General features: G+C 38.3%; 1 protein-coding gene across 1 annotated transcript; it reads right to left on the reverse strand.

The window, feature by feature from the left end:
* Positions 1 to 18,845: 18,845 nt before the first annotated feature.
* Positions 18,846 to 19,781, reverse strand: LOC118247542 (taste receptor type 2 member 40-like). Its single transcript, XM_035545593.1, has one exon. It carries the CDS (start codon positions 19,779 to 19,781, stop codon positions 18,846 to 18,848), a length of 936 nt encoding a protein of 311 aa, XP_035401486.1.
* Between the last annotated feature and the right edge of the window lie 2,445 nt (positions 19,782 to 22,226).

A 22,226-nucleotide genomic window follows, 5' to 3' on the forward strand; every position in this document is an offset into this window, starting at 1 on the left:
ATATTAATGAAAGGTAGACAACTTATTCATTATAATGTCTATTCCTGTACTGAGGTTCATTGGCTTCTCTTAGAACTCTTTTCCTTACTGATTAGTGGCCATGAACAGAATTCTCATTAACATTTGAAACCCTCTAAGAGTGAGATCTGTTCCTCAGCATGCGGGCTCTTCATGACCAGAGTATGACTCCTGGGCATTACAACCAATTAACCATGTACATTCCAGTGACCATGGATGTTAGAACTCTAGACGTCTTAGCTACAGAGGAGCTGGCGCTGTCCTGTTCTCTTCCCCATTGCAGAAAGAGATATCATCAGGATCACTGATCACGTAAGTTGGGACTGGTAGCATGAATTCCCCATACACACATGCACAGTGGGCACGAGGTTTACCTGAGAACCACAGTCCCCATGATACCTTTAAAAGGTCGTCAATATGTCTGTTGACACCAGGATGTTCTTCTAGCCAAATGACCAAGAGAAGGCATTTATTTAAGGACAAGATCAATGGCAACATGACACCATGTCTGTCATCCAGCCTTATGTACCTAGTAGAATTTATGAAGGACCTCAAGGGTATCTTCTCACTTGACCTGGACATGACATATTTCTTTATGGAAAAGTAATCTATAGGTTACTTTTATACAACCCATCATTACTGTTGGTGTTCTCTGTCTGGATGGAGTGGCATTCTGCAATACCACTGACGGGAGTAGTTACAGGGCTAGCCTGACTATACTGAGAAAATAATGATATAAAATGGCTGCTAAACACTGACAGAAGAAAATAACTGCCAGCCTGGGAACTCAGCCTGGGAACTTGGCCTTTGACCTCAAAACTTGGCTTGGGAACCAGGGACATCCCTGTGGCACCTTAAGAACTGGAGACATTCTGAAGATACCATTGATAAAAGAAGCAGCTGAGGAACAACGTATCATCTGAAAAAGTGGGCAGTTCAGAGAAACTTACCATCTGTTTTGTTGCAGATGGAGTGTGAGACAGAGGCTGTATGGTGCTTAGTTAACCATTGCTGTTAAACCATCACACTGCCAAGTAGATGTTTCAAGATATACTGATGCCCAAGCAGCACTCTTGGCTGTATCACAGTTTAATGACAAACGGAGCTGCCAGTTCATCGTGTATGCTTCCTACACTGGCACAGAATACTTGAAGCTAGGCCAGCTCCATAATTAATGCCCTATACTGTATCTCAGCTGCTAAGTTATGCACCAGGAATGCTTGTCATCTACATCCCTTATATCAGGGCTTCTGTGGCCAGATGTGTACCTTCATGGTAAACATGGTAAAGTAGGCAGGGAAATAACCAGAAATGAACAGTCTACTTCACAGCATATGGAACTTCTTGTTGTTTTCATAAAGGCAAAATAAGGTGGCTTATCTCATGTTGAGGAAAGCAACTTCTGGAGGACCATAAGCCAGGTGAGAGAGATCAGCTCTGCTATTATTCTATTTATGAGACACATAAAAATACTAGCATGAATGAGTGCTGTTCTTTCTAAGAGCACAACATTTACAAAACAAACTTCACTACATGGCATCATGGTGCAAGAAAAAGGGAAGAGTGGAATTAGTAATACTGTTGCTAAAGTGCAGTTGGAAAATATCTCCAGGCACAGCAGAAGATCCTGCACTTTAAAGGAAAATCTAGAACTTTGTTAGAAGAAAGACTTTCTTTTACCTATTCTCTTAAAGAGAAAAAAAAAAAAACACACAACAAACAAACACACAATGATGGCTAAACATCCATTAAAATTTTCTAAAAACACATAAGAACCTCTCGACCTTCATGTGGTGGTCACAAAACATAAAACATCACCGCTAAGAATGTCTAAGACTTTTCTGCCTTCTGTGCATAGCTCACTTTTGTGGACAAACACCTCTTGTCTCTGACAGATGGTTGATACATGAATGAGAGCCAACATCAGGGTAGCAATACAGGAAGTGCTACGGAGCAGCTCTGAAAATGTGTGTGTGTGTGCTACAAGATAAACTTGAGACATTTGTATTATTACATGTATTTGATGTGATTATCTCAGAGCTTGTCCCTAATGTTTGCTATCATCAATGGAAAACAAAAGAAATAATGTATACTTTCAGGAAATCAGCAAACACACAAACATGTAGGTCCAGAAAGACTTTTCTCAGGTAGATACTTACAACATTATCAGTCCTATACAAGATTTAATCTTCTAAAAGCCAGCACTTCACTGTAGAGCCACAGTAAATACCTCTTACTCTGACTTGCTTTCTTACACACAAATACATCCAGCAAGACCAGAGAAAGAAAAAAGTGGTTTCCCCTAGCTGCTTTCCCCTGGCCCCAACTGATCACTTCCCTTCAGGAAATGCAATTCTTATTCTCACTACCAACTTTGCAACTACGTTTGCAACTTCAGTTGAGATTAAACAAGGACTTCAAAAAAGCATTTACAGAGAACATTGAAAGCTCTGTAATTCTTTTCCTGATCATTTCTATGGAATATATAGCTGGTTTCACATTTGACATCATATTACCAGAGGTAGTGACTGATGACCAATATTCATTAATAGGAAGAGAAAGCATTCAGGGCTGGAAGGATGGGGAGGACCAAGCAGACACTGTCAAACCTTCCCTAAAACCCCACTGCAATGTCAGCCTAGGAAGGGAACAGGATCTGTGATGCTATAGAAGACATGCTGTAATGATGTAAATTACTGGGATACCACAGCCTTATTGTTAGATATCCAAACATGTTGTAAATTCACAGTAGAAGTTAGTCAATCAGTTCAAGAGGTCTCTATTATCAACGTGACCACAGAAATCTGGTCACTTGGCACACTCCTGGCCATCCCCATTAACAACTTTGCTCAACTTGTTTTCAGTGACTTAGATTACTAAATCATGCTTCTGACAAATGCTCTGAAAGATGTGATTTGGGTCACTACCGCCCCTAATATATTCCTCAACATCTTCTGGGAGATTGTGTGGGACAGCTTCACCCATAACAGTTTTTGTCACAGCCTGCTACATGAGCTCCCTGAAAGATGTGATTTCCCCCACAGTTGTCTGCAAAATAGCCTCTTAATTACTCTAGGATTTATCTTGGGGTAGCCTGATCAATGTGTATTTTTTTGACAACCAGTTCTGAAACAGTATACTTTAGGGTCACCTGTGACAAAAAATAGGGTCACACAAGGTCATTGCCAACAGCCCACATGAATACCTTGCATTTTGTGCCAGTTGTGTCGAAAATCCTTTCAACCAAGGACACGGCAGGTAGCTTCCCCATGGATTCTGCAGGTACTTTAAGGCTGGCAGGGTTAAAACAGTCTCAACTACGCAGCCGTACAATGTTATTGTGTTGAACATGTTGTCCTGGCACTCAGTGATCTGTGAAAGTGATAGGAATTTATTTAGCTATGTACTATAAGCAATGAAGCTCGTACGCCAGCTTGCGTAACCAAAACACAACTCAGCAGCACTATTGACCATACTAAGACAAGACAAAAGGTGTATAATGCCCATGGGTCCAAGCAAGACTATGTAGAGGTACTGCAGTAACTCTGACCCTGCAACTGCCCTTCCTTAGGAGCGATACTGTAAGACACAGGTCACCAGATATGCATAAATCTACAGACTCCTTAGAAGGAATCTTCCAGCAGCTCTGGAGTCTTCTGCTCCTAGAGTGCAGTTCTCCTACCAGGCACAACAGGCAAGTGTAAAGTGCTGTGCAAAGAAAGGGGATAGTACAGCAGTCTCTAATTTTACTTTTAAGTGGTTACATTATAAAAAGCTTGTCTCCACCCACTCAGAGGAGTGCAGAGGAGCAATGGCAGGTGTAGGACCCTGACTAATACCCTAGCTGTGCTCCTCCCATGGCCACTACAGGAGAGTCCTTAAAATTGTATGTGTAAGGGGGTCTGTACTAGCAAAATAAAGCAGATCTACAGGCCTTGAGAAGATTTGTGGTGGTTTTACTCAGGTGGGCAGCTGAGCTCCACCACAACTGCTCTCTCACTCCTCATCCTCAAAGGGAAAGAGGGAGAAAATATGATGCAAAGGGCTTAAGGGTTGAGGTAAGGACAGGGAGCTTGCTCAACAATTATTGTGACTGGCAAAACAGACTCAGATTAGTTTTAGATTTAGGGAGATTAGTAAAATTTATTGCCTATTACTCACAAGCTAGAGAAGCGAGAAACAAAGGAAAGAAACCAAAAACACCTTCACTCCATCCACCCTCTTCCACCTCCTCCCCCCGAGTGGCACAGGGGAATGGGGGAATAGGGATTGTGGTCAGTCTATAGCACTTCGCCGCCACTCCTTCACAGTCTCTTCCCCTGCTCCATGTGGTGTCCCTCCCACGGGATGTCGTTCTTCCTGAACTGATCCTATGTGGGCTTCTCACAGGCAGCAGCTCTTCAAGAACTGCTCCAGATATCAGTTCGTACCAAAGGGTCCATCCATCTGGGCAAACTGCTCCAACATGGGTCCCCCATGGGTGGCAACTCCCCCCAGAACCCCTGCTCTTGCGTGGGCTCCTCCACGGGCTGCAGCATGGAACCCTGCTCTACTGTGATACACCATGGGCTGCAGGGGGATGGCCTGCTCCACCATGGTCCTCTCCACAGGCTGCAGGAGGGGCTGCACTTCTGCTCCAGCACCTGGAACACCTCCTCCCCTTCCTTCTTCACCGACCTTGGTGTCTGCAGGGCTGGTTCTCGCTTCTCACTCTCCTAACTGCTGTGGTTGCAGTAGTTTTTATTATTTTTTTTCCTCCTTCCTTTCTTAAATATGCTCTCACAGAGGCACAAACGTCATCACTTTTTGGCTCGGCTCTGGCCAGCGATGGTCCCCATATCTAACATGGGGCAGCTTCTGGATTCTTCTCACGGAAGCCACCCCTACGCCCCCTCCCCCCACTACCAAAACCTTGCCATGTAAACCCACTACAGACTCAGATGGTCAGATGTCAGCAGCTGGGGGGACTTGGGAATTCAAGGACCAGCAACTGAATAGACTGCACGTCTAAGTCCAGCTAGTGGAGGTACCCATACTGTATGTATACATTTCACAATCTTCAACCTGGTAAGCCAAAGAGGGGCACAGAATGAGGCCGTTGGTGCTGTTCATGCTTGCATAAGTGCTGGATGTTTCTGTCTGTGATATTCTGTGGCCAGCTGTGTGTATGTATGTATGTGTACTGTACACGTGTTTGTTTTTGTGACTACTGGAATACATGCTCAGCCTCACTACTAGTTGGACCCACAGTGCTGCTGTGGCTGTCTTGCTTCTGTTGGGGTCCCAGATTTGGAAACACCCTAATTTCAGGAACAGCACACAACTATATTTCGAGATATATTCTAATGAGTTTTCCTTTTAGGTCATGATTATATCTTTACTTTTGCTTTTATTTTTAGAATCTTCCTGTCACCTCATTCTTCTGAGGTCAATTTCTGAAGAAATTTCAGATTTTTTCATTATTTCTAGGTTTTTGTTTGTTTTCCATATTTTTCCCCTTCCATCCTTCGTTTCTTCTTTCCTGCTCTAATACCGTTGTGTGGCATTGTTCAGATTTGATTCAAATGTCCACATTCTTGTGATCCCCAGTCCTGGTCTTCTTTACCTAACATTAAATTCTGATCTGTTATTTTACCTTGTGCTCTTCTACCTTTCCCTGTATATCAGACTTAATCTGTATATCTGTGCTGTTTTCCAATACTTCCAGTTTCTCAGTTTCTCAGAATTGGCATGTTTCTTCTCCTTTTTCTTTTAAATTTTGTAACTTTTTTTTTCTTTTTTTTTTTTTTTTCTTTTTGATGGTAAAGATACTTTTGAAGGGAAAGTTCCACATCTATCTGGATAGTCTACAGAAACAAGTATGCTGTTCCTTTAAGAAAGTGGGAAAACTGTCTTGGGCTGGTGGAGCAAAGTTAGCATGCATCAACTGTACAAAGGAGGATCCTATTGGAAGCGGCTAAATTGAAGAAGACGGTAAATTGGCTGTATGAAATATATCACAGAACAGGATGGTTTCATTAGTAGAATTATATTTTTTCCTCATTAATGGTTCAAGCGAGGAGAGAAAAATATCATAATCAGATCACATTTTGCTAGTTAAACTGCTATCCATAGGATCAAGCTGCTATTATAATAGCAGATAACTATTCACACAATATGTTCAATTATTGCCTCGCACACAGGCACTCAATAACAGTTAACTGTTTACAGCAGGATCTGAGAAACTCATCCCAGAAGCAGAGAGGGTTGCTGTACCAGAAGGTTCTAACTGATCCTCAGAAAGGCTTCTGAGGGTATATTTTTCAACAGGTGTGTATATAATTTTTATCTTTGTACATAGCAGTCACTGCATCCTAGGACTAAGATATACAACACACTGTTGAGACTGTTATGTGCTGGGTGACTGTCTAATCTGTCTGATTCTTGATGTTCTGACTTAGTCTATTCTTGTGGATCCACAAGACTGCTAGTCTCCACATCTTATATATTCTTGGGAGACCATCACATGCTACCTTTCAGCACCTACCTCTCCTTTCTTTGACTTTCTTATTTCTGGTTACTGTTTCTCCCTTCACAGACATAGGCGCAGCTCATTCACACAGATTTGCCTAGTAGGATCTTTTATGACATTTATGACAGAAATGCAGTATCTAAGCAGAGGCATAAGCCAGCATGTGTCCCATAAGGTGCCCCCCCATCCCAAGATTTCAGCTTGCAAAAGTAATCTTTAGCTTTGACTCCTCTGGACACAATTCTCTTGTATTTATGTGAAATTTATACCAGTGATATGGTACAGTAAAACTTAGAATTGCAATATATACTACTTACTGCAACATAACTAGGAGGTAAATAGCTCCTGTGTGATTTTTTTGATACCCTCTACCACATGCTGACACAGTTTTCTCCACAAATAACATGAACTGTATCACTCTAGAGCTATTTTCCACACTTTGGACTCCAGGCGTGCACAGTTTTCCAATTAAAATTGACAGAGCATGGCAGATCTTTGTAATTTTTCAGTCTCCACCCAGTAAAGCCAGGCAGCATTCCTGTGACTGTTGCCTTGCAGCTGCTTTTGTTGCCCCTTGGCTGCCTACCCTCACCAGCCTATCCAGCATGCTATAGGTAGGCAGGTGAAGGGGCTACTGCCCCAACACTATGGCAATTTCTGCTCTATAGCGTTCAGAAAAAGCCACTGTACTCTCTGCTTACTAGACAATGGCTTCTGGAAAGATTTCAAATCATTAGGCTTACAGGTGAAAAAAAAAACAAAAGCTCTTAGGTATTTGTCCTGTAGTGCTATTAAATGGATTTAATCAGAATGCAGAATCTTTTGTACAGAAGGCTGTACAAATTTATAAAAACCTCCAGGTCTTAAGACCTTCAGGCCTGTACATCTGTGAAAGTGAGCGAGGAGGATAAACATATATAAAGTCATATCCTGTGGTCCAAAATTTATCCAAGCTGTTACAAATCTTGTTTTGGGGCTATAAAAGTATACACATCTTTGAACTGCTGTTATCTTTAAACTAAAGATAAATTTCTTTATAAGAGATGGAGCTAATATATGTAATGCTAAGGTAAAGATGGGGAGGGAGTGGGTCTGAAGGAAAATGAGCAGTTAGGAAGGAAACCACCTTCTTCCTTACTCAGGTCGTGCTGGAGGAATTTAGAGTTTCAGAGAAATTAAATGTATCCTGTGGTTAAGTTAAACCTGAACTTTGAGAAAGATTAATCTCTGTATCTCAAACTGACAATGGTTTAAGCAAACTTCTAAAATGAAGTTATCTGGAATCATTTGCCTTTGTAAATTCTTGTGAATGTATTTTTCAAAAACATCCAAAAGTTAGTCACACATTTGCTGCTCTCTGGTGGACCCACATTCTTTTGGAGGAATGGCAATCAAATTTTATAATAAAAGTGTGTATCTAAAAACAATGATTTAAGGAAAGCATATTTTAAAGAAATACATAGATTTGACAAAATTTGTTTTTAGGGACTGCTCAAGTACAGGCCAATGTGCTGTGTTTTGTAAGCCATGTTTTAATGTCATTCAATTTAAGAATAAACCACATTTTGATTTTATGATATATGAAGTATTTGTCCCCAAGAGTTAAAAAACAAATTGAAATTAAAGTTTTATTTTATTTTTTTATTTTTTTATTTTGTTTCTCTTTTGGATTGTGGTCTAAGGCAGATGTTTTCTGTGAGCTTTCTCTGAGGTATTTTATTTTATACATGGAAACTTTGGTGGTTTCTTTTTGTAGCTGTTATTAAATGTCAGGATCTCAGTTCTGAAGATCAAATGATTCGAATTCCAAAAGGAAGGAGGTGATATATACATGCTTGTGTTTGTCCTTCTTTACAAGTTAAGTTTTTCCTTTGTCCTAATATTTAAACCTTTCATTCCTGATTTTGAAGGCACAGATAAAAAACAGTGGATAAGGTGTCTCTGGTAGCTGGCTTCCAGATCTTCAGACTCTTCAGTACCTGGATCCAAAACTTCTTGTGCTACTGACAGGCTAGTCCAGCTTGAATTTTGCTGACAAACCACACACACGAGGAAATAGAGAGCATACTTACATGAAAATAGTTAGAGTTTAATAAGGAAACAAGACAGCCTATAGTGTGCAATCCTATGCAAGGATTGGCCAGACTAATTCAGTACTAATGTACAACTGCCTTTTTTATATTCCGCTTCCCCCGTTTTTCTATTTCCCTCCACAATCCACCCCAATCCCTGTAAGCAACCCATAATTCATCCTGTACCCCTCAAAATTGCATTGTTCTATCCCCAAATTCTCCTCTTCCCCCAATCACCCCATTTTAACTGCTTTACATTTTTATGCAATAGTCTGCCTTTATATTGTTTCCAAAGAGAATTGAATCACCAATGAGTATTTTACAACAGGAGCAATTACTAAATTATTCATCTTCAGTGGTTTTAGGAGTAGCTGATTCAGAGTGTTTAGTTTGTCTGAGTTCCTAATTTGTCACTGTTTTTCCTATTGATTTCTGCTTATTTGCACAGCTGTTAGCAGATATGCTTAAACAGATTTTTGTTTAGTAATCTGAAGTATATGTGTCCTATGAACTTAGTTGTCTCAGGAATCTTGACCACTGAAAAGTTTTTTTTTTTTTTTTAAATAGTCCTGAAATTTATTATTTATAGTGTGGGAACTCTGAATATGTACTGGAGCATACACTTCAGAACTTCTAGAATGTTATTAGGAAACGTATCAACAAATCCTTGAAAGAAACATTCACTTCTTGGGTAGATCTCAGTTTGACTTATGACCCTCCATAAAGGAGCAAAGAGGTTGAGAGGAGAAAGAAACCATGGCCACCTCAATCAGCATCTGTGTGGTGCCACACTAAAAAACAAACAAACAAAAAAAAAATCCAAATTAGGCTACAAAACATCCCTAAGTGTGAGAAACTATCAGTAAAGGCACAACAACTTCTTGTTGTTGTCAAAGCCAAAATACTACAGTGTACCTCCTGGGGATCCAATGTAGTTGGCTGTGTCCTAAAATGTCAGGGAAAGGATGGTGCCTCATGTATGCAAATTTCCTTCTGAAGGATCAATGATATTCGCTGTGGTGGTTTTACCTCGCTAGGCAGCTGAACTCCACCAGAACAATAAAAATGCATGAGCGACAAACATTAAATAAGGGTCATAAACAATGATTTGCCATGTATTCATCATGGATCTTAAGGGAAACTCTAGAAAACACCTTTTAAAAATGAGCCTTGGTATTAAAATTCATTATTGCATGAGATTTTTAAAATCTTGGACTTCATGACTTTATGACCCCTTAAAAATATACTGATTTTCCAGTTCCTGCTAGCCTCTGTCATTTCTACAGAGTCTCTCTGAGCTTTCATATTTGTATACCAACCACCTCTCTTCTGATTTCTTCAGAGATACTAACAAATCTTTTCTTTCAAATTATCTAACTGACTGACATAATATAGTTAAAGCAATTATTACTAGCCCTTACTGATGTGATATTTGATTTTTCATTTCTACCCTTGTAAAACACTTTATTTATTTACTTCAGTTATATTTTTTGACATAAGGAATATATAAGTCATAATCTAGAAGGATATTTTATCTGCTTAATGAGGTAAGTTTCATGAAGCCCAATTCAGGCTAAAAAAAAAAAAAAAAAAAGGAAAAAAATAGATAGAAAGATGTCAAGAAGCAGAAGTTGATGAATTTAGTTGTCTTTGTGGGAGTAATCACTTAAAGAGAGACACTGAAAAATATGAGGTATTTTTATATTATATACCACATATATATACTATATATATTTATGTATTTCCTACACACTCTCTTAAAATTATTTACCAGTTTTCACATATTTACTATATGTGTACAGGCATTAAGAAAATTAAAATCAGGATAATATTACCGCTCTTAAGATAAAGTGCCCAGAACTCTGTGAAAGCCTCAGAGATACAAGAGGATTTTCCACTTCTCTTCACTCAATAAAGAGTACTTTGATTTTAAAAGTCCAATCAGTAATCACAAAGATGCAAACTACAGTGCATAGCTGTTTGCATATCCTCTTTTCATAATTTAACTCTTTGTATGGTCAATCTGTGTATCACATTTCTGAAACATGCACCCAGAAAGAACAGGCAATAAAAAAATTGCAAGCTGTGCCAGTTAATTTGTATCTGTTTTGTAGTTGGTGGCTGGACAGTCTGCAAAGAATTGAGTATTTTACACCTAGAGTAGAACAGACCTTGCTAATATCAACATCCAAGGCTCTTGGCAGTTGTAAGAACTTGATTTGGTAATGCAAAGTGATAGGATCCCCACAGGGAAGCAGTAATCCATGTACAAACAAGGAATACCTAGGGTTGTTTTATTGAAAAATATAGGCCAAAAGTGTGTAACTAAAACATGAATATGACATCACATTCCCAGGAAGACATTTAAGTGTCTACATGTTGTATTGTATCTTTTTTTTTTTTTTTTTCCAAATACTACCGGATATTAGTCCCATAAATATTTCATGTAAAACTGATAATCTATCAATAGAAAGGGTCTGGAAACAAGGACTCTTCTCTCCTAGACCCAGACACTTTATATTAAATGGTAGTCATGTTCTTTGTCCAATTAGTACTACACTATGAAACATCTCCACTAAATGAATTGAGAGAACTTCCTCCTCAGCCAACCCCCTCAATGCATAGTAAGCATCCTGAAGTTATGAAAATCCTCAGAATGCTTGTTTGCCGGTTTGCAGGTTGAAGAAGACATTAAATCCTGCTCCTCTTCCTTGAAGAAGTATTCTAGACAGTAGACTAAGAAAGGGAGGAGAAGCATGTTCCTCTCCTACTAACTCTTAATGAAAATAAGTCAGTTGTGATTCAGTCTTTGGAGCTGCTCAACTCCATTGGTTTATGCTAGCTAGGGGCAGGACAAACATAATGCATGAAGAAGGTATATGCCGCCTTACCTAGGTTTTATTTTATCTTCTCCAGAATTAAAGTGAGAAATAGGATAGACTATTTCTCAGTACTTACAGAACTGAAATTCAAAATTCACAAATTCACAAATAAGCAGACAATATGGAATCTAGCAAATTTTAGAAGTTTCTTCCAGTGCTTTTTGTACCTCTCTTTAGTATTTGTCTTTCATACAACATGGTATATCAAGGAAATAATGAGGGTTAAGTCCTCTTCTGGCTTGCAGAAACAGTGTGGTTGTTGCTTCTAACAGAGTGACATTGACTTATATTTGACAATACCAATGTTCAAGCTGAGTTATTGCTGGCAAACCTCAAAAATATAAAAAAGTGCAACAATAACCAGAGGAATAGACTACTATCACACCATTTTTATGTATGAGCAGGTAGCTTGTGGCCCTGCAACTTCCTATCAGGAACATGGGCACATGGGGGTTTTTACAAACTCATGTCAGTGAAAGGAGAAGAATGATTCCTTGAGAATAGCAAACCTGTTTACATAATGTTGTTCATACATGAGACAAGCACATATCACAGTTCATGAATGTTTTGATTAACCCATTAGTAAAGATGAACTACACTAGATAACAGCAACTACAGTAGTCCTTTTTGATTTCAAATTCTCAGTCGGTGTTTGCAAGCAAACTTGTACAAATAGTCTGTGAAAAATCCACACAGATACCATATGCCTGTACATTTGTATATGAGATACAGAACACTTTAATCTATAGCACAGTGTTATTCGATGAGAGAAGTTACAGGACTAAAAACAGCTTTATCATTAGAAAGTTCCCTACAAATACAAAACCTAAAATTACTCAAGCTTAGGAAATTATCTATGAAGTATCTGAAACTGTATGTAAATATAGTATGAAACTACAATGCCAGTTACAGTAAGAACTTACATTCAAAGCAAATAATTATACAATTATATGATACGTGTACAACGGAGTTTCAAAATAGTTTGAAAGATTATCTTGTATTAATTTATCTTTAAAAATATTTGGTACATTAAAAAGTGTTTATAGAGCTTCAAGTCACCCATTTAACTGTTAAGACTCATTTGTATTTAACGAACAGAAGAATGTACAAAATCCCACCTCATTTATGGTGTGACTCTAAGACTAAGCTACTCTCCTAAAAAATGCTAAACAAAGAACCTTTGATTTCCTCAGAAATACGTTCTTTCAATCATTTTTCAAATGATCATGGAAGATCCACGTGTCTGAATTTTTTCTATAATTCAACGTCTTTCTTGCTTCCTAAGAGACGCTATATTGTTCTTCTAAGATTGGAACATGTGTGAACATGTTACCCTCACTGCTTTTTTTCCAGACAATGACCCAGTTTTGCCATAAGAGAACCAATCTATTGAGAAATGACATAGGCTTCTCCTATAACGTGTCCTTATTCTCCTGCATTTGGTTAGAAGAAAAGTTCCAGACAGTGAAGACTTTGATGATCTTGACTGTCCAGGAGTTGAAAAATGTTGTTACCTCCAACATAAATGAGGAAGAAGCACATATCCAAATGCTGAGAAAAATAAATAAATTAAAGATTAATTAATTCCCTTTGAATTTCTTATCTCTTGTAATGATAATCAGTCATATATAAGTCACTCTGACCCTTTTGCTGGCTCTGTTTCCTGCACTTGGTATGTGTCTTGCTTGTCTTCCTTTCCAACTGTCTCCAAGTTAGAGTGTGTGAGTTACTTCATGACTTACTTTTATGCAGTGGGATCTTCTTAGGCCTGGTTCAAACCATGTTGGAAAAGAATTTGGTACCTAATTCTTCTTATACTATTAAGTATGATGTCTGTCACTCCATTTTTTCAAAGCTGAGTGCCTGGGTATGAATGGGAAAATTTAAATTTAGAAGTTTTAGAAAAGTGATTTCTGCAGACAATGGGTTTGACAAAATATGTACTTTCAGGAACGCTTTACACACACACACACTGTACAGGTGCTGAGTTGTCTTTAAATGAACATTTTTAGTGGGAAAGGGCATGTTTTCCAGCATTTCAGTCATGAAAACTCCAGCTGTGTTTATAGGCATGCAAATGAAAGGAGGATCCTGCAGTGAGATATCAATTTCATTGCATATCTTTGCATTTCTTGTCCTGAGCTACTTAATACAATCAAATTATTGTTTCATTACTTGGAAAAGAGGCCAGACTCTGATTTAGAAAACAAATGAGTGTTGATGTTCCCTTTCCTCTGAATGGCTCTTCGATTTTTTTATTTTTATTTTAATCATTATGAAGGATTTTGTGATTTATCAGGGATCTATAGGTTAGTTTAATACGACATATGGATATTGTCACAAAATTGAAGTTCTGACTGTGACCCATTTCCTTAATCATTTTTTTCAGTGCCTTTACTGCAAAGAGTTCATTAGTATCCAATAGTCCATAGTCCCATGTCGTATAACATACAGTGATTTTCTGCCTGTCTTCTACAAAGGAATCTCAAGGCTTCTCATAGACATTGTTAAAACATAGTCATAATGTTGTAGTTGTATAGTATTTCTTCAGGGAACTGAAATCACATCACACAGCAGTTGACAAGGAAGTTGCTCCTCTGGCAAAAACAAAGGTTTTGCTGAGTGTCCAGGAGAAAAAGAGAGTTTATGTCTGGTAGAGGGAGAAAAAGAGAGTTTATGTCCGGTGGAAGAAGGGGCAAGCAACTTGGGGAGAGTACAGGGAAGTTGCTAGCATATGCAGGGAAAAAATCAGGAAGGCCAAAGCCCAGTACAAGCTCAACCTGTCTGCTATGGTTAAGGATAACAAAAAATGTTTTATAAATTAAATTCAAGACGAGAGCAAAGGAGAATCTCCATCCATTACTGGATGCAGGGGGGAACATGACTATAGAGTATAAGGAAAAGGCTGAGGTTCTTAATGCCTTCTTTGCATCTGTCTTTACTAGCTAGACCACTTATCCTTGGGGTACCCAGCCTCCTGACCTGGAAGTCTGGGACAGAGAGCAGAAGAAACCCCTATAGTTCAGGTGGAAACAGTTAGAGACCTGCTGCTCCACATGGACTGTCACAAGTCCGTGGGACCAGATGGGATCCACCTGAGGGTGTTGAGGGAGTTGGCGGATGTGATTGTTGGGCTGCTTTCCATCATCCATAACAGACTGTAGTTGTCTGCAGAGGTCCTGGATGACTGGAGACTTGCTAAGGTAATGCCCGTCTATAGGAAGGATTGTAAGGAGGAACTGGGGAACTACAGGCCTGTCAGTCTGATCTTGGTGTCAGGGAAGGTTATGGAACAAATCATCTTGAGTGCAATCACACAGCATGTACAAGACAACCAGGGGATCAAACCCAGTCAGCATGGTTTCATGAAAGGCAAGTCCTGCCCGACCAACCTCATCTCCTTCTATGACCAGGTAACCCACCTGGAGGATGAGGAAAAGGCTGTTGACATAGTCTACCTAGATTTCAGCAAAGCCTTTGACACAGTCTTCTCCTGGAGAAGCTGGCAGCCCATGGTTTGGACAGGTATACTCTTTGCTGGGTTAAAAAAGTGCTGGATGGCTGGGCCCAGAGAGTGGTGTTGAATAGAGTGAAATCCAGCTGGTGACTGGTCATAAGTGGTGTTCCCCAGAGATCAGTGTTGGGGCCCATCCTCTTTAATATCTTCATTGATGATTTGGATGAGGGAATTGAATGCACCCACAGTAAGTTTGCAGACGACACCAAGTTGGAGGGAAGTGTCAATCTGCTGGAGGGTAGGAAGGCCCTGCAGAGGGATTTGGACAGGTTGGGTTGATGGGCCGAGGCCAGTGGGATGAGGTTCAATGTGGCTAAGTGCTGGGTCCTGCACTTGGAGCACAACTCCTCCACGCAATGCTACAGGCTTGGGACAGAGTGGCTTGAAAGCTGTGCAGGGGAAAAGGATCTGGGGGTGCTGGTCGATACTTGCCTGAACATGAGCCGGCAGTGTGCTCAGGTGGCCAACGGCATCCTGGCTTGTATCGGAAATAGTGTAGCCAGCCAGGCCATGGAGGTGATCGTCCCCCTGTACTCTGCTCTGGTGAGGCCACACCTCGAGTACTGTGTTCAGTTTTGGGCTCCTCAGTACAAGAAGGACATCGAGGCCCTGGACCTTGCCCAGAGAAGGGCTATGAAGCTGGTAAAGGGCCTGGAACACAAGTCCTATGAGGAGCGGCTGAGGGAACTGGGGTTGTTTAATCTGGAGAAGTGGAGGCTCAGGTGAGACCTTATTGCTCTGTACAGCTACCTGAAAGGAAGTTGTGGGGAGCTGGGGGTCAGCCTTTTCTCACATATAACTAGTGATGGGACTAGAGAGAATGGCCTCAAACTGTGCCAGAGAAGGTTTGGGTTGGAAATTAGGAGACATTTCTTTTCAAAAAGAGTGGTCAGGCACGGGCTGCCCAGGGAGGTGATGGTGTCACCATCCCTGGGGGTGTTTAAGGAAAGGTTGGATGTGGTACTTAGGGACATGGTTTAGTGGCTGACATTGGTAGTAAGGGGATGGTTGGACCAGATGATTTTATAGGTCTTTTCCAACCTTAATGAATTTTCTGTGATTCTAAGATTAAACCAGTAACTTATAGAAACCCAGAAAAGTCTACTTAATGGAAAAGGGTTTGGTTGCAAAAGCTGGCATCTGTTTTATGCTACATTGTAGCAATTTCTTAGAAAATATTGTAGTTTTTCTGGATTCCTAATGAAAACAGTTACAAGACTACATGATTTTTATCATCTCATTGTGATAATGTTACAACAGGAACAGCTGTTAATTTTGCTTGTTTCCTGATTTTTGGCATAGATTCTGAATAGATCTGGTACTGCCCCTAAGTAGCATAGGTGTATATGGAATAGTTGGGACATTTTAGAAGATTTGATAAATTTCAAATTTCTTTCAGATTGACAACCAGTAAGTTCAAGATGGTGGAATCAAACCTATTTCTATAAAACTTATATAAAAGAGAAAAATGCCTCCTATGAGATAAGATACATGACTTGAAAGAATCACAGGCTCTGTTAACTATGTTTTTTCCTACTAGTAAGTGTGTTACTTTTTTCCCTAGGAAAAAAAAATGCTCATCAATCTTATTTAATCATTTGTCAAAAAGAGCAAAATAGATCTGGTAAACAGTTTAGAAAACATATTTTAAATAGATTTTATTAATATGACAATTTAGTTAACTGGGCAACGGAGGAAAAATAAAAAAAAAGTTTAGCAGAAGGTAGACCATAGAAGTCGCCTTCCAGTATTTCTCTCTTAGGTTTCCCTCTGAGCTTCCAGAATGCTCACTCTAAAGAAAGCTGTGGAGGAAAGCCTTTAAAACAATATAGGAATCTCTTTCAAATTTCATGTCCACTAAGAAATGTGACTTGTTTGTTTTTCTTGAGGCAGAAAAGTGCAAAGAAGGATATGAAGTAAAACATGTGATGTGATAGATGCTGTTCAGGGTGCCTCTGTTGAGTAGCCACATACCTGATAACAGCCTGGAGCAGGACAAAATACCTGTTTAATGGTTGACCATAACCCGTATGTCTTGTTTGTTCTTGTGCTCAGAGAGATATGAGATGCTTTCCTTATGGCAGCAAGAAGGGAGAGAGAAGACTAAACCTCCAAAAGTGTTTCATGGTGCTAAGCTGGGAAACACTGCTATTCATGGATGCTTCCCTAACAATGGTGTCATTGTCTTCATTCTGAATTTTCATCAGCTATGTTAAATGCCATAAAAAAAAAAATCCATCTGCAAGCCACTGCTGGTACCTGTGCAACAGTTTATGTTGTAAGGGGAAGAGAGACTAAGAGAAATAATTCTTTAATCTGGCATTTTAAAATTTAAAAAACAGATAACAAAAAACAAACTCCAGCACAAAACAAGATTAAATACACATAAATTGCTTCTAACAGATTGGCTCTGACAACATATTATACATGAGAATGGGCTTAGTCCAATGCTAATTACAACAGAAGGCTCAAACCATATATAGAAGTTTTAGTGATGATCACTTTAAGAGAATGTAAACTTCCACTGCAACTGAAAGGGATCATAAAATTCCACTTCTAGTGTAACAATAATGTGCTGAGGTTCAGATTCACAAATATATGATTTGTACAGGAAGTAGCAGTATATTTCTAAAGCTGAAGGAATCCCTCTGTAGAAAAATTTTTCAGGACACACCTTTATTAGAAGTGAGACACTTCGTGGAGACGGGCCTGTTTCAAGAAACATTTGAAGAGTTTCAAAGCATATATTTAAACATTTTTGTTTAACATTGAAAATGGTGAATTAATTTCTCAATAATGATGATTAATTTCAATACTAAAGTAGTAAGTATTTTAATGCATTTTGACAATATTTATATGACACAAATATGCAATCATTCTAAATTTGAGGAATTTATTTTGCATAGCAAAATCTGAAATATTAATCTTTAAGTTCATTCTTCAGAGAAGTCTGTTATTAAGAAAACTTTTTTATTTATGTTTTTTATATTAGCTTTAATCATATGTTTTTAGACAATTTTCTAATACATCTTTTTCTTGGGAACACAGACACTGATTATTAATTCAACAATTCCAAGAAGCTCAAAATGTGTTACTTTTTACTGACTCAATTTGAATCTTCCAGTTTTAGAACCAACAAGCAGTCAAAAATGATCTGTAAGATATTTCTAGATTCTTGGGTCTCAGCATTTTCATTAACATGCCTGTACTCACCAGAAACAGCCTTCAAGCCCCATATTCACATATGAAGTTTGAGCATGTCTATGCTTAAGTAGGTCTGTTCTATTAGCATCATGAGAATCTGATTTGTAACCCAGAATATAAACCATTTTGTAGAATCGTAGAATGGTTTGGGTTGGAAAGGACCTTAAAGATCACCTAGTTCCAACCCCCGTGCCATGGGCAGGGACACCTCCCACCACACCAGGTTGCCCAAAGCCCCGTCCAACCTGGCCTTGAACACTTCCAGGGAAGGGCATTCACAACTCTGGGCAAGAGAGAAGAATTGAGAGAGAATTTCATGAGATTACATTATTGTTTGGGTCTTTTTTTTTTTTTAGTTATTGTTTTTTTCCCTGCTGTCTTTGAGAAACAATAGAGATTTCCAAACAAAAATACAGCAGGTACAATACTTACATGCTGCAGGCAATCATCTTTTAAAACAGGAGAGAATTTATGAAGTTCTTCATTGCAAGGGTCACATTCAAACAAAGCAAAATCCCATTTCATGGTTCCAGATCAGGACTATAGACTACTGTTTTATGTTTCTATTATTTTACAACTACAGTGACTTCAATTTAATTTATTTGAATCTAAATAGAAAGTCCTACACAGCTCATGGTCTTTTACATGGATCTAGTTCTAACATGACAGTTTATGTGTTGCAAAATCCTAGCTGGCATCTCTCGAAATTTAGGGTTGCTCCAGATTAAGACCATAGAGTGTCCTGCAGGACAGGCAGCCATTACAGCTATACATATCGCTTCTCCAATGCTGAAAGGAGAGAAAGCATCGGATAAAAAGAGAACCAAAGCAATAAAATTTGTAATGTACAGGATGAGGAAGAAAAAGACTGACTTGATAGCACCAATATGGGCCTCTTGGCTAGGATCCCTGAAACCAGTTACATTATTTTGCATCTGCTTGGTGTGTCTCCAGAGAGACTTAATCAGCAGGATACTTGAAACAACAAACATTATTAAAGGTAAAGCTATACCAGCGTTACAGAGAAGGATCAATAATAACAAACTAGTTTTCATTGTGCCTCTCCTTTCTGAAGAGTTTCTCACGGTTAAAGGAGTAGTGAAGTTGTTGTGCACATTGTAGATATCCCAGGAAAAAGGCAGAGAGATTACAAAGGAGAAAAGAGATGACGTTATCAGCATCCAGGGCATGAAACTGGATAACCTTTGCTTCAGCCAGATGAAGAATGATTGAGTAAAACTGGCAACCTTGATACAATAGAAGACACTAAGCCAGGCAGCAAACCAGAGGCTGGAGTAGTTCAGAAATACAAAAACTGTCTTGAAAGTTACAAACAAGTTTTCTTCATAATAGGAGGCTTCACAAAACAGACTTAGGAAGAAATCCAACATCATCCAGGACTGCAAAAATAATCTGGATAAACTCAGAAAAATCATAATCATATCATAGGAGGACAATATTTTGCTCCCGATGCAGCTAGCTGAACTGACAGCCAAAATAGTTGCATTTCCAAGAAGTCCTGTCATTGATTCAATTATAACAATTATTAGGCATATAAGAGAAAATAAATCGGACATATTGGACATATCAAGAACTCACAATTTTTACGCAGCTTTTCACAGGCTCCTGAAAGATCTAGACATACAGAGCAATGCTACACCCAACTTAGCACTTGTCCATCTATTTATCTCAGAGGGAGAACTCTTATAACAAGTCATTAAATATTTATGCTATTTTACATTTGTTTGATGATTAATATCCCAGCTGCTATCTCTAAGCATGCAAATTGGATAAGTATTCAATTACTGTCTTTTCATTTTAGAGAAAGGATTTGCATTTAAAGGGCTCAGATGGATTTTTAAGATTGTGTTGTAATCCGCTTGTCACAGAGCCCTCTGAATTTATGTATGTAAAGATGGAGAAAAGTTTTGAATGTGTGCATTCTCTCTCATGATAGGGTTGCACCCCATATGCCCGTATTAGGGTAGAAATAAAGATCATTTCAATATTAGAAAGTGCAAGAAATGTAAGACATTTTCAAAAAGTATACAGTGAACTCTGTGTAGGAGAGTTTCTATTATCTCTTTCACTTCCTTGAGAGAGATTTGGGCATTTTCTTTCATTTTCTTCCTTTGTGTCTGTGATCACTGGGAAACTGTGATTTCTCTTGCGCTGGCAGAGGAAGAGGAGACACAACAGATATCCCAAGATCCTAACACTATGAAATACAGATGTTTAGGATTATGCAGTAGCCAAGCTGCTGTTTTTTTGTGTTTTTGTTTTTTAACCACAGTTTTGAACTCAGGTGACTGAAGTGCCACTTTATATGCCTATATTTGTATTTTATATCTGATGCCTAAACTTCTCCCTGAATTTCATAATTTCTAGATGTATCACTTCTGAGTTTATAAGAAATATTTACCATAGACTCTTTTACATTAAGAAAGAAAATGGATGTCCTTATACTATAGCATCAGATCAGCTCTTTATATTTATCAGATACATTAAAATGGTTATTACAAAGTGGATTATCATGTTTTTCTCACGTGTAGAAATTTTTAAACATTATAATTGTCATTATATGCTTGTTCTGAGTGCCACAAATTATAACCATTAATTTGTAGAAAGATATGAACAGGGAAAATGAAAATTATTGAAAGTACTCCACTTGACCATTTTGTTCTACTGTCCTATGAAAAAATACCAAATACCAAATTCACCTTTGGAATGTGAAGTCTGGACATGTACAAAATTAAGTTTGGGGAAATGGTGCAAGTGTTAATAGAGTCAGTGTTTTGCTTCAATATGGAAATTGCATACTTTCAAAAAATCTGTTTTGCTTGCTAAAAGAAGTGACTTCAAACACTTTCCAGATATAAAAAGAAAAATTTTAAAAGTTCTTGTTCTGCGTGGACAGGTTTGGGTTTAGTGATAAAGCTTGGGAGAGATGTTTTATATGTAGGATAGAACACTGAAGAAAGAGCACAAAGCCTTTTTAGAAATGAAGTCACAGAAGTTTCTGTCAGTAATATGGTAGATGTGGGCAGTTATGAAGGGAAGTTTTTTGAAATATTTTCTTCAAAACTGTTTCTTTATGTAGTGTGAATTTACAAATATTTTAATGTAATCTATGTTTGCCTAGGACAGTGGTCTCCAAACTTTTTTGATTGTGCACCTCTACTGGTAAAAATTTTTTGAGCATGCAATCCCTGATATATGCATATTTATTGTTAAAGAATATAGTTGTACTATTGTGCATGTGTATGTAGTATGTACATATTATGCCCATTTACATAATAAAACATACAAAAATAGAAAAAGATTAAATAAAATATTTTATTTTTATTTTACTTGGTTTCTTAATGGTGCAAAACATTTTTTTTCACACTAAAATATTAACAAATTTTATTAGTGAGAGTAATGTGATTGAATCTGGTTCATACAGTGATTCAAGGTCTGGTTGTAGGTTCAATTTATTTCACAACTTGGCTTTAATGGCTGTCTGAGCTGAAAAGATACCTCACAAAGATTGAAATGGAAGAAGTGCGTCTTTGGCTGCAGTTACTAAATCATGATACTGATTTTTCAATTCCACTCAATATTTATGCAGTTGTTTTTGCTGTAATTCAGCTAATAGATTTCCATCTTCCCTGATGTCAGTCAGTTGTTCTTGCAAATTAATTGCATTTTTATATCTTTAATAAATGGGTTCAAAATCCACTGAAACTTTCCTGTGGAAGGAAACAGGTTAGAAAATTGTTTTCAAGTTTTTTATTTGTAGAGATATGAGAATTTTTATAGGTAGCCCAAATCATTTTCAACAAGAAAATCATAAAATCTCCACAGCACAAGATTCTTTTGAAAAACACTTACTTTCTCACTCGTTAAAATGTCACTTTAACCTTGAAGGGACAGATTAGATATGTTTATTTCTCTGAAAATATCTGCTGGGTAGCATACTACTGACAGCCACTTATCACAAAAAAGGTTAGTAGATTCAGAACACCTTTTTTGTAAAAGAA

This window comes from Cygnus atratus, chromosome 1 (genome assembly GCF_013377495.2).
Source record: "Cygnus atratus isolate AKBS03 ecotype Queensland, Australia chromosome 1, CAtr_DNAZoo_HiC_assembly, whole genome shotgun sequence".
NCBI lineage: Eukaryota > Metazoa > Chordata > Aves > Anseriformes > Anatidae > Cygnus > Cygnus atratus.